This window comes from Tinamus guttatus, unplaced genomic scaffold, assembly GCF_059628265.1.
Source record: "Tinamus guttatus ecotype Peru unplaced genomic scaffold, ASM5962826v1 Tinamus_guttatus_pri_ptg000599l, whole genome shotgun sequence".
Classification (NCBI taxonomy): Eukaryota; Metazoa; Chordata; class Aves; order Tinamiformes; family Tinamidae; genus Tinamus; species Tinamus guttatus.
In genome coordinates this window covers 2,921,363-2,935,071 of record NW_028289133.1, presented here as the reverse complement: position 1 = coordinate 2,935,071, position 13,709 = coordinate 2,921,363, and the positions used below count along the sequence as shown (strand labels likewise).

The window sequence follows — 13,709 nt, the reverse complement described above, 5'->3', positions numbered from 1 at the left end:
CTGTGGTAATCTCAGTGGAGTTACGCCTCCCGGAAGACTCAATTCAGCGTTTGGTACATATTAAGTTGATACCTTCATGGAAAGGACCATTTCTTTCTTTTTTTTTTTTTTGGGGGGGGGGGGGGCACACAAATCAATAGTACAATAGAGTCCTCTTTCGTCATGAGATTACATTCATATAAAATAAATTACAGTAGCAGGGTAGAAGGGTCAGTGGAATTAATAAGATAACTTCAACTTCACCTGGCCACATATTTTGGCCTTCTCCCAAAGCTATTGGGAGCATATAAAGAGAAACTAGAACAGCTAACAAGGCTGATTTAATAAGTTTTGCAAGAAAACAGAAAAAATAATCAAGCAGGAAGCCCAGGGACATGTTGACTTATCTCTAGACATGCTGAGGTGTTGGATTTACAAGTTTCTTCTACATTTGACCACAGCTGAGACTGTACGTTCATGCCCAGCGCTTATGGTTCCTTAATGTGTCTGTACGGCAATGGGCTCCTTGCCAATTAGCTTTTAACTCCAGCTCACATTTTCTGGATAGATTAGATAACAATCCTGCTTTGCAGAAGACACAACATCTTTCACATTGCATCACTGAATGAGCATCTGTTACTATAGTGCCTCAGAGTTATTTCTTAGAGGACCAGAGAACTGCCAAGTGAGCTCACCCACCCAGGCCATTTAATTTTCAACATCCATTTTTTAAAAGGCAGGAAGCTGGCAAATAAAAAGGAATGCCGGCAGAGCTCAAAGCCTCCCTGTCACCTCAGGGCCCAATCCTACAAGAAAAAAAAAAAAGATATTTTCTGTGAAGGGCTGAATGTTCTCATGGTTTGCTGAGCTTTCTGAGCTGGGAAAGCCTCAGCAGGCTGCAGAACTGTTTTTCTTACAGCAAAAAGGGGGACATCCATAGCTCATCTACCGATGACTTGCTCATTTGGTTCACATTTTTATCCTCTAAGAAATACAGCAACTCTTTCTTCAATAATTGCTCTAACTTGAAGCTTGTTTCATGATGAGGTAAGTCTAGGAAGAGTCTAGTGTCTACGAATGGTGTTTCTGTTACTCAGCTGTCTAGAGACCACTCTCAAGGCTGGTCTTCCTCATCTGAAGAGAGTAAAAATTGGTGTACCACAGTGCTAAATAAACAAAGGTGTGAACATCAGCCTCAAAACTGTCAACAAAACAGAGAATTCTCATACTCACATAGATTCTCATACAAAGAGCTCTCCCTCTTTGAATTTACAGCGTGTGACTGTGTTTGCTAAACATGACTAGAGGGAATGCCCAGATAGGTGAGGAAAAACATTCAATCCAAAGCTTGAAAGTGAAGAAGCCGTCTGGCTTTGGAGAAAAAACTACTTCTCAATTTACTGATAATCTGACACCGCGGCTAGGCTCCATCTCACTTGCTTTTCTCTTCAGGAAATATCTTGCTTAATATACATTAGAATCTCATTTTCTTTTCTCCTCTGCCCTGATCTAAACCAAAGGTGGCGTCTATTCAGTCTGAGCGGGTTGCATCTCACCTAACTTTAGCCACATGCAATATAGACATCGGTAGCTGAGTTAATGACCCTGGGCTCCTCTTATAGGTAAAGAGCAGATTTCTGCACTTTGGCCAGACAAATTTATCTGACCAATTTTAGATCTCTGAGATGAAAAACAAGTGACTAGATGTTCATTGCTTTAAAGACTGTTGAGGGTGGTGAGCTTCAGATGTTTACCTATAGAGATCAATTCCCACTGGAGTGGGTCTAGGATGCAAAAAGGCATGACTGGACATATTGCCCTGCTTGTTCAGATGTTATTTCTAAAACAGTAGGTCATGCTTTTCCAAGGCACTTCACACTGAGGTCCTAATGGCATCAGCTGTAATACTTTTATTTGCAGCCTTACTGAGTATTTTTGCAATGGTGTTGCTTTGCAATAAAGATCTTGGAAATATGAAAAAGGTTTGAAGGCTGTTGATCATCCACTCATCTATCCTGAGCTTTATTTGCACTGGTTACTAAACCCTTCTGGGAACTACATTTGTGCTGTTAAGAAGTGCCCTCCTCAAGCAGCTAGACAGAAGACCAAAGGTGAAATGCAAACAAGCAGAAAGCCATGGGAGAAAGGCAATCTTGAGATTGAAAGATTTGCACTGAATCATTTTAAAAGCAATTTTTTTTTTTTTTAGCCACTGGACAATGTCATATTTTCAAATGCTAAAAGGAACCAACTTAAAAAATGTCCCTACGAGAAAGGAAAATTCTTATGAAATCCAAGATTTTCCTGCAGACAGCTCTGAAGAGAAAGTCTCAACAGAAGTCATGAACTTGTCTCATGCTGCAGTAGACACTAGTCATTGTAGGAGTTAGCCCATTGTCCTCCCACATTCTCTAGGATGGTGGGTTTGGGTTTCCACTGCAGATTGTGTACCATGTAAATAAATTACAGCAAACTCCAATAACATTTAGAAGGAAACAAGAGTGTGAATCACATACAAAATTTATAAAGTACTCACCAGGTCGCCTGTCCCAGGTTTTTCCATAATAACTGGGGGGAGCAGTAACCCTGCAGGAGAAGTAGGGTCTGGGTTGAGTGCCCCGATGCCTCCTCCTATCAGGGAAACCACACCATTGCAATCCACTGAGCTGTTCCTTTTGCCCGTCTGGATGCAGTTGGGAGTAGCAGGGTGAGAACTATGGCTCACTTGACTTTGCACGCTCGGACGCCTCCCAGATCTTGGAATTAAGAGAGAGCCTCGGTGGCTTTCATTCTCCCCAGCAGTGCTGATCTCATCATCGGCAAAATCTGTTTCGGAGCCAGTGTCTTTGCCACGGAGTCGGAAACTGAATACGCTTCCGTGGCTGGTTCTGCGCTTCACCAAGTTTGCACTGGGACCATAACTAATGCCAAGGAGAGTCTAGAAACCCCCAGAAAGGAAAAAGGGGAAAGAGAAACAACATTTTGCAAAACGTTTTCAGGAGCAAGGAAGGTCTGGGGAGAGCAGTAAGTTCCATTTTAAACCAAGTGTTTCAGAAAGAAAGATTTAATAACATGTATTCAACCTTTGCAAAATTAAGAGGTTGAATAATCTTTCCTAGCCATAAGGTTTTTTGTCTATACATGACAGCTAAAGATGTACTGAAATAGGAGAGGTCAAGGTGGCATTCGCCTCACAGAGTGGTACTTCCTTCGCTTCTACTCCCTCCCCATCTGATAAGTGCCAAAGGATGTGGGAAGGCAGCATAAGGAGTAGAAGACAGGAGCAGGGAAAGGGATCCAGCTCCAGTTTACTACTTCATCAGACATCTTCATAACAGCTAGGGAAGGAACGTTGCAGTGGGAGAACAAGAGATAAAGAAATAGGGCAGGAAATGAACTTCAGGGAAAATGAGAAGAAGAGGGAAGAAGAAGCAGAACACGACGGAAGAACGTGATAAAGGAAAAAAAAAAAAGAAGAGCAAGAAGAGGGATATGATTTATTAGTCTGTAAAATGATTAGCCCAATGCATATGTCTGCTTTAAGGGTAGGTAACCTCAGTACACAGCAGTCTCTCTTACATCTAAATATTAGCCTTGACGATCCACTCTGATGTCTGCTAATGAGAGTGAAATTCTGGTGGAGCATCAGCAAGATGTAGCTAAGCACTAAATATACATATACTCTGATAGAGTGAAAAGGATGTTCAGAAAATGCATAAAGAATTCAAGTCTATCCCCTTCCCTCATAGCTGTGAAGAGGAAAATCATGGAATAAGAGCATTTAGGCAGAACATACTTTTGATTTTATGGCCTGTACAAAATTTTCAGCTTCTTCAGAACTCTTTGATGAGCCAGACATATATATGAAGACAGGTCAGATCTCCATAGTATCCACAAACCAGCCAAATGAGTCTGATTTCATTTTGCACTGTATTTCGCACCACTAAACTATGTAATGATACTATTTTGTGGCACAGGTACAAGGAAGAGTACAAAACCCAGGTCCATTCTAACTAAAAACAACTCATTTGGACTGTTACCAAATTTAACTGGTCAAAAAATCCATGCCTGGCTTTCCATGACACAGCCATTGAGACTGATTCCTGATGGCAACACACTTACAGCTGCTCAGATTGCATCTGAATGATGACTCAGCCTTACTCCCTCCAACCATGCCAGACACAGCCTTACAAAGAAGATTTAGTATAAGCTTTGAAATGTGTCTCCTGTGTCTCTCATGCATATGACATCCAGGGGCGAAAAGTGAAAACAAGAAATATTAATCTACAAAACAAACTTGCAATGCAGAGCTCCAGTTCTGGTATGTGGTGCCTTCAGACCCATCCAGAGTGAAGCTAAAGAGCAATTCTAGCTTTAACAAAGGTATAATTAATAATGCAACAGAGTCACCCAATAAAACAACAACAAAACCTATTAAAAAAACATGTAAAAATACATGTCACTTCAGAAATCCAGCTCTATGTAAATTTTGTGAGCTGGGGAGTCATTGAATTGGTCACATTTACTTACATCACTTGCATGTTTTTTCATGAGCTTTTTATGGCTGCCAAATATCCCTAAATTCACTGACAACAAAATATTAAAAGACTTAGCCCATTACATGGCTATTCAAAAAAAAACAAATAAAATGATTTAAACTTTGCCCTCAGTTATGCAAAGACAAATTATCTGAGGCTGTTTATGATCATTTGATACATAATGTGCAAATTCATATTCATGCATGTCAATAACATTTATTTAAACCCTATTTAACAACAGCCTCACTCCATTTTTTCCCCTGAAATACAAAGTAGAAACAAGTGCTACAAAGTTTTGACTTGAAGGCAACTAGCTAAGGAATAGAAAAATGTTAATATCTTCTTTGTATATAATTAAAAGTGCCCTCAGAGACAAGCTTCCCCCTTTCTCCTCCTCCTTTTCCTTTTCAAGCTTTGCATGTTTCTTCTAGGAATATTTTGGACCTGATAGGGATAGGACAGGTATAGCCAGATGAGTGAAATTAGCATAAGAAAATAAATCAGGTTGTGGGTAATCTTGAAGTGAAAAAAAAAAAAAAACAGATTCATAAGAATGTTTAATGGATATTTTTAATTCATTTTGATAATAATGTGCTAGTGTGTTTCCATCTAACACAGAATGTCTGCAGTCATAATGTCAAATGTCTGGTTCTTCTTTACAGCTGGAAATTTTATCTTTAATGGCCTGTTCAGAGCTTGGCCTATGCAGCAAAGTGCACAGCAAAGTAAGTGACATTTCAGACCATGACTTACCATTCTTCTCTGACCTTCATCGTATTCAGACTTGGGATTCCTTTGGTCTTCCCCATACTCTTCTGCTCCCAGAGACTTCTTTTTCTTTCGCCTATTTCTTCTTTCTTTAGCATTTTTGGATGCTAAAGGTGACATTTCCAATGAGCTAAGTGACATTGAATCAATTCCTTTAGCAGCTAGTGCCTAAAAGAAAAGATGGTGGGAGGTGCAAGATGTATCATTTGGGTTTAGGATGACAGTGAGAACTAATGATTATTCTGTTCAGCAGTTATTTTTCATGATAAGTTTTAGGTTGTATAGGAGATAAATTAAAAATTCTAAGTGGTCATTCGTCATAAAATTATCTCATGTGGCTGGAACTTGGCTTAATGTTTCTAACCTCTCCACTTAGCCATGAGGAGAATATGCAGTAAGTCAGAGCAAGCCAAGTTCCTAGTGTAAATAGACACGTGCAGATCATGCTACAATCCAGATCTACTCCAAACCTATGAAGGAGCATTAGGAATGGCCATATAAAATCTTCTGATTTATGTAGACCTGAAGGACAAGGTTCTCCCGAATTTTACTAGAGGAACAGCCTGTGTGTGCACATCTGCATGTCTGCCCTGCACTCCTACTCCCCAGAATAACACTTCGTTTTCCGGTTAGAAAGTTCTTGACTTAGAGAACAAGGTTAACCTCCTTGTGAACTTCAGCCCCTCAAACTGAGAAAATTGGACAGGAATGAAGCCATGCTCCTGCTATATCCCTCCTACCACAAAGGGATACTGGTAACTGCAGGCAGTTCAGCTTACACTTTTTTTGTAAATGCTTAACCCAAGCAGCAGCACAGACAGATATGATCAGAGATCAAGGAGAAAACCATGGGCTTAACTGGAGATAAGGTGGACTTTGCCAGCCATGTGCTTCAGAGCCGTGCTGGCTATCTTACAGGATCGCTGCAGGAACTCACTGATAAGGACAATCTGCTGGAAACCCAGCAGAAGCCAAATTCAAAAGCCTGAGCATGGAAAGGAAGAGGCTTGAAAGCAAATGAACAGCCAAAAGGAGGAACTCATATACTCAGGGAGGAAGCCGTAGCCTACACTAGTGCGTTGGATGACCGTTCAGGGTATAGGCGGGAGGAAAGTGAGGGCTCCTCTATCAGGCTGTCTCTGAGCACAAAGAACTAGGTCGGGTTTGGAGAAATAACCACTTCAGACCCAGAGACAGGTCCATTTCAGAGCCCCAATTCAGAAAGCATAAAGTGATTGAATTTATAGATATATAAACCTCTCCAGATTCCCAAGAATAGAAGAAACCCATGAATCCTCAGTGCTATTGTCTGTAAGCTGCTAGAATCAAACAGGCAATCATCTCTCCGCAACAAAATACTCCCTTCCTCCCACAGGCATCAGTCCAAGAAAAGTGAAGGCACTTAGCAGCCGTGTAAAGAATCAATCATGTATTTCAAGGAGGAGCGGTAGCTCTATCAAGCTGAGAGAGAAGCAAAACTTAATTCCTGGGGGAAATACCTTTCATGAGCAAGCTGCTTAGAGCAGGGAAGGAGGGTTCAGACGCTGGTCTAGGCTATTGTTCTTTTTTTGAGTCAATTGATTTAATTGCTCTGCTGAAGTGTTTTCTCCTCATAAACATTCAGCTAGTCTTTTGGTGTTAAGTTCAGGTTTAGGAATGTGTTGGAGCAATTGTACAAATTGACTGACTGTCTCCAAGCAGGCCTATCAATTATATTTGTGTTCCCTTTGAACTGCACAGTGTAAAAACTGATCAAACAACTTTCAGTTTTTCCTTTTGATTGCCATCATATTTTATATATCTAGAAAATACTGTAGATTGTGCTGTTTGGCTTGTATCTCTCACTGTTAATCAAGAAAATTTTAATTTTCTTAGCATTTTCTTCCTCGTTGTTTGGGTTGAAAAGTTTCTACCCTTGTTTACTTGTTAAAAAAAATTAGTCCAAGTAAATTGTTCCTGAGGCTCAGTGCTAGGGCAAAATAGGCAAATCCAAAACTTGGGTAAAAGGCTCTTTGGGTGAGACAGCTGAGACATTAGTCCTAGGGAAAGGAGCAATTGGTGAGGGAAAGACTAAAAAGGCCAGAGAAGACAGGGAGAGGGCTGGGGAAAAGAAGTGGAAGTGTTCTTGTCCATTGCAACATTTCTCCTCTGAGCCTAGAATACAGGATAAGCCTCTCGGTCCCACCAAACATCTTCTGTTCAGAGACAGGTACAAAATTATCCCAGTTAGGAGTCAGCATGCAGAATGCCTGGAGAAGTCATGCAGGACTGTATCTGGTAGATATGAAGTGACAGGCAATAGTACCCAGGCATCTCTGACACCCCAAAACCAGTGAATGAATATGTTTGACTTTAATCCCTCTTTTCCAAAGCTTCCTCTCCATAAAACTGGAATAGTATTCCAAGACTATTTCAAATACACATAAATCTTTTTGAAGCACACAAAGTTTATATGGTGACAAAAGCCTCTGAAAAGCCTCTGAAGATGTTATTTTCTCTTCGAAGCAGACTCTGAACAAAATGCCTGCATAAGGAACAGCATGCTTGAGTAGGCCTAAGGCTACATAGAGAATGATGTGAAAGTGAAGAGCTGCTCTTGAGTCATGTACTGCCCACTGTCCATGTACTGTGTAGGGCCCAGGGAAAATTAGACATGATCATGTGAGAAAAGACTATGCTATAATGCATATGCATAAATGGAACAAATTAGGTTTGCATGAGCAACCTTTATTTTGGCACATTCTGACTTTCAGGGCTTATTGTTCCTTTTTTGTGTGTGTGTGTGTACATACATGCAGGCTTAACTGAAATCAAAGCCTTCAAAAGGAAATTCTTAAGTAACTTTAATTATAGCTGGGGCTACTAGAACTGACTGTTATTAGGAAGAGCTCTGCTGGAGTCAAAACACATGAAAATTTGTATAAAATAGGTATGAGTTGGAGTTCAGTTTACTCCCTGAGGTTATGGCAGAAAGTTATTCTGTTCAAAGCACCTCTATATGGACTAAATTGCCTCTACCTATTGCTTAAACCATCAAAATAGATCTTTAAACGGACTTAGTCGATGCATAAGCCTCTACTAATACTTTGTCAAGGATGAAATGTATTTTCTATTTTCTTTCCAAGGGTTTAAATGGGCTTTGGATTAGGCCCTGAAGCCATATGTACCCAAACGAAAATTATGTATATTAGTTTATATTGTGTATCGAGCATTTATTCCTCTGAAATACTGTGTTGCATGTTATTTCAGACTCATTGTCTTCTTGCTCACAACACCTAAAATGTTCTCTTCGGTTGGCTAATAAAGACTTTCTACTCCACACAAACCACAGGCAAATTAACTAGTGCTATTAAGACTATGTTGCTTTGACTTCCCTTTTTTCTCAAACTTACAACATGACATTAAATCCATATCTGTTGCATAATGTGTGAAACTTAACCTCAGATCTGCCTGTTCATTTGCTTGGGTACAAAGACATTTATGTTACAAACTGGGTGCCCTCCATTGTGATCTTCTTTATCAGGCAATTGGGTGTTAATGGCTGTTTGAATGAAACAGTGTGGAAATGAACATGAACTAAAGAGCTGAAGGAAGAACATTCAGCCAGGGCTATGAAGGAGCTACCAAAATCATTGGTCTGTGCTCAATGCAAATGTAGTTACACCCTCATGAAAACATCTTTTATGTCAATCAATATAACTTCCTCTGATGGCTTGGGCTAATACAGTTAAACCGGCACAACAGTGTACAGGTTTATATGTAAACCCTAAATGTCCCCGATTCTAGCAGGAAGAGCCATCATTTTTCTTTTAGACTCTGTCCTGGATAATAAATAATAAGCTGTTTTCAAGAAAACTCTTATTTCAGTGATCATGAAAATGTAAAATAACGTGAATGTCAAGGTACTGACTGTTCAAATTACCCAACCCTAATCATGTCATAGGTTACAGACCTCCTGCTCTTTCTTTAACATCTCCATGGCTTCCCGAAACTTCCTTTCCTTCTCCTCTGTTTCCGCAATAGTGGCTTGGTTCTGCTCTTCATACGCCATGGCTACAACAGCCAGAATTAGGTTGACCAAATAAAATGAGCCCAGGAAGATGACCAGCATAAAAAAGAGCATGTAGATCTTCCCAGCAGATCTGAGAGTCTGTAAATACAAAAATTAAATAGCTAACACTTGTTCACAATACTTTTAAAACAAACAAACAAACAAACAAAGATGACTTTCATTTTTTTTAGGACTTATATTTACAGTATTATTTCATTCTGCAATTGCTCATATCCCAAACAGAATCCCTTTCAGGACAAATGAAAACCACATCCAAGGAAATAAACTTCTCTTAAAGAATTGTTCATGGTGCAGTAAAAAATTCTATGTGCCTTGCCGAAAGATACAAGCATGTTTTCCTCCTTTGCCAAACACCTTTGCTGGATTTCTTTTGAGAGCAGATAATCTTACAATTAGCTGCAGTGAAAGCTTCTCTCACATACCCAATCTATTTTTGCCCCATGCATAGAGACTTTCCAACTAGTATTCATCTGGTTTCCCTTTAGGTATCTACAATCTAGGTCCCTTTATAGTCAGTGGGAAAAAATAGATACTTTCAGGGTATCATTCATGTGAACTTTTTAGATATCTACTTCAGAATAATGATCCTGGGCTCCACTGACTGTGTTGCCTCATTCTCTACCACATTTAGGGACATTAATGAAGTTTAGGGTTACAGATTGAGCTTGTTATGGATATCTCTCATGGTCAAGAATCTGATGCTAGTGGTATCAACCACTGTGTGATATTACAGGGCCAAATAACAAAAGGGCTTGGTGTTATTTGCAATGACAGTTCCAACTTTTCTGAGTTGTACATAAGTTCTCTATCAAGGAAATGTTTCCAGTGGTTTAAAGAATCTTTGATTTCATTCTGTTTTTTGTTCTCCTGAAACCAAATTGTGGAACTGACAGCATGTGAAGCTGAAATTCTCAGTACCTTCAAAGATGCCTATATCAGTACCTTCACAATAGTATCTAGCAATGCTAGCTCTGCTGATTTCCTTAAGAGTATCCTTCAGTTTTGGCATTTTTGAGATGCAGAAGTAAATCATGGACAGAGCATGTAATTTGGTTCTGAATCTGAGTTCACATACATTTCAAGAAACGTATGCTAAAATGAGTATTTCCAACCAGACAATCTTGCAAACAGGACGATAAGTTAACTGTGACTCCAACATTACCCCTAGTTGTTAGACCTCGCTGGTGAAAAAATTTCCATAGGGAGAACTGAATGGATGCCAGGTGGTCTCATTGTCCAGTGATTTTATGGTCATTGTCACATCTTGCAAGAAGAGATAGGCAAGTACACAGGAGCTTTTCTAGACTTTTCCTTTGAGCTGGACACAGGAGACTAGTTGATGTTATACCAGCCACCAACCAACCATTAAGTGTTGATATGGCTCTCTTTAGTAAGTGGCAAGCTTAATTCAGATTTAGATAAATTACTCATTCAAAACTTCTTTCTCTAAGTACCAATTTTCCCCTTTGTCTCCATACACCCAGTTTAATGTCTTCTGGTATCATCACTCCTAAGAAATTAATTGTAGGAATTAATCAATTCTTGCCCAGAACACGGTGATCTACTGATCTTTTTTTTTTTTCTTCTTCTTCTTTTTAATGATTGGATATTTATCTGTAACCTTTACAACAAGTGTGTTTATTTTATATTTTTTAAAATTTACAAAAAAAGTCGTACCTGTTGATAGAGACGTTCCCAATAATCCTGAGTCATAAGACGGAACAAAGAGAGAAAGGCCCAGCCAAAAGTGTCAAAACTCGTGTAGCCATGGTCAGGGTTTTCCCCAGCCTTCAGGCATATATATCCCTCAGGACACGAGCTGAAAAATATGGGACAATAAATGGGGCATATTAGAAATGGCTTCGATGTAGAGGAATTGATTTCCAAGGAATCATACTGAACCCTTTCAGTTATAGGCTTGTAAGTAAATTTGACCATTGAGTGAAAACACAAGAGACAACTATAAGTGTATAGCTAACTCATAGTACCTAAGACCTTTGTGAAATTATTTTTTTCTTTGAAAGGACAAACTGAGAAATAAGCTTGAGCTGCAATGGCAAATGAGTGCCCAGTATACCAGGTTTTTGAAATAGACAGGAGTTAGAGGTATAAGCAGGATGTTAGTGTTTAAATATCTTTGTTATCCTGGCAATTATCCCTAATTAAAATCATAAACATCACTTTTAAGACAGTTCTGGGTACCACTGTGATGGCAAACCAGTTTTTCAGGTTTCGTGATCTGTTGCTGTTTGGACTACATCAGTGGACGTCATCTGAATACCTTCCACCCTCACATTGCTTACCATACATGCTTACCACCCTCTGGAAGGACTTAATCTTTAATCTAAAATATCCAATCCTTTGTTTGAGTCATTAAGGTAGTCTGGGATCATAACATCTTTTCTGTTTCTCCCAGGAAAATTTTCTTCAGGTGCATCTTGCACATTCCCTTAATAGATGGCTTGCAGGTTGGCATGACTATCATTGAGTCTCATTAAACTGTGACACTCTTTACTACCAATTTTCTAACCCCTATGTCAATTAAAAAAAAAAAAAAAGAGAGGGAGAGAGAGAGAAAAGAGATCTTCTGCTTTACAGCTAGCTATGGTTCTAAGTAAGTACTCAGCTGAATCATCACATGAATCGTAAGGTGGAAGGGACAGCCTTGCTCTGACTGTCATGTAAAATAAATGTTTTGCCAAAAGATCTACACCACACATCCCCTGCATAGCACGAACCACCAGACACTTCCCCATTACAAGAACAGATCAGAGGCTTTGGCAGAAACCAACCTCCAAGCAGGAGGTTGTTAAGAGAGCAAAAGTCGCTGCTCTGGCAGATGGTGAGCTTGAAACTCCACCTGCCAGGAGGAGGAATCGAGGTTTTCTGAACTGCTTCAGACAGTCTGACTACTGAGAAATATTCAGTCACTTGAGCTCAAACGACACTTCACCAGGCACGTGGAATGTGCCCAATGTGCACAGCTTTTAATTTTTTCCACCACTAATAACCCTCAGAGTGCTTCAGCCGCTGCTATTTTTTAGCAAAGCAGAATATTGCCATAAATCAAACTGAAAACTGGCAATATAAATAATGAAAAGTAATAATAATGAAATAGTAACAAAGTGCCACTCCCTCCCCTCCCCCCCCCCAAAAAAGAAAAAAAAACGGTTCTCAAGGAAGTAGGGTATTTCGGTATGAAAATCAAGGAATTTTTGAAAAGACATAGCAATTATACATTGATAGAGATCAAATCTTTACAGCACAGTAAGTAACCCTGGATTGCATGTTCAGATGAGAATATGTTGCTATAGGTTTTGAAGTTACAAATCTCCTGCAGTGTCAGCCACCAACATTAAACACTCAACGACACTTTAAGAGGCTTAATTTAATATCATTAGTCAAGCACAAATTTTTAAATAAGTCAGCTTTGAACACTGAAAGGGGAATGCTGAAGCATTGCAAGATGTTGCCTCTTTCCATATTTGCTGTTGACTGTAGAAAGAACAACAAAATGAAAAAGAATTGTTTATGTTTAATGAAATATAATATACAAGTGTGAATATGATAAGTCATTCTATCAGCTTAGGTACAGCCAAGTAAATTTAAATCAGTTGAGAATTTAGACAATAGCAAATATATCTCACATAGAAAGAAAACAGAGAAACTTAATTTTTTTCACCGTTGGCCTAAAAGTGCCTCCTCCCAGACCTTTCCTACTTTGGCTTCATATTATTTAAAGTATCATTACTGAATTAAGGGAGAAAAATGCAGAAATTACAATTGTGCGTCTTTTTTCTTTCTAAAATGTGCATATGCACTCTGAATTTCTGTGGTATATCTGTGTCCTTGTTTGCAACAGCCTTCAAATTAAAGCTACCATCTCCTAACGGCAGGATCTGCTTTCAGGATCTACCATTAGACTTCTGCCTCTGATTTGCTGCTGTCCAAATTTGGACTAAGTTGGATTATGGAGAGATGGATTGTGACCAGATATGGAGAGATTTTCCTTAGTCTTCCACTAAAGACCTATCCCAAATGACTGCACTGAGCTGGTCTCACTGCTTGGATTTTGAAGTTATAACTAATGGTTGAGTACATTCATGATAGACCTGAGAGATATTACTTTTAAGGTGAACTTAAGCAGGTTGGAAACTGAGTTACACCTAGCACAAATTAGGCAAAATGGAAGTTTTGCCATTGTTTTGAACGAAAGCAAGGCTTTATCCTCTCAATTTCTTCATGCTGTTAAATCTCCCCAATCACCAATCTGTGCAAGTGAGCACTGTGGTCAAAAGAAGGGGAAATATTGGGAGTGTCTGCACTCAGATCTACTCTCATATGAACTTCTT

General features: G+C 39.3%; 1 protein-coding gene across 3 annotated transcripts in view; it reads right to left on the bottom strand.

Moving 5' to 3' along the window:
* Positions 1-13,709, bottom strand: part of LOC104578150 (sodium channel protein type 5 subunit alpha) — a 160,270-nt gene that overhangs the window by 98,405 nt on the left and 48,156 nt on the right. For all 3 annotated transcript variants that reach the window (XM_088534772.1, XM_088534773.1, XM_088534771.1), the window contains exons 8-11: positions 11,035-11,176; positions 9,238-9,435; positions 5,271-5,453; positions 2,516-2,917 (exon numbers count right to left, since the gene is read on the bottom strand). In XM_088534772.1, the coding sequence (XP_088390898.1) occupies positions 2,516-2,917; positions 5,271-5,453; positions 9,238-9,435; positions 11,035-11,176 (925 nt within the window). The remainder of the gene's footprint in view (positions 1-2,515; positions 2,918-5,270; positions 5,454-9,237; positions 9,436-11,034; positions 11,177-13,709) is intronic.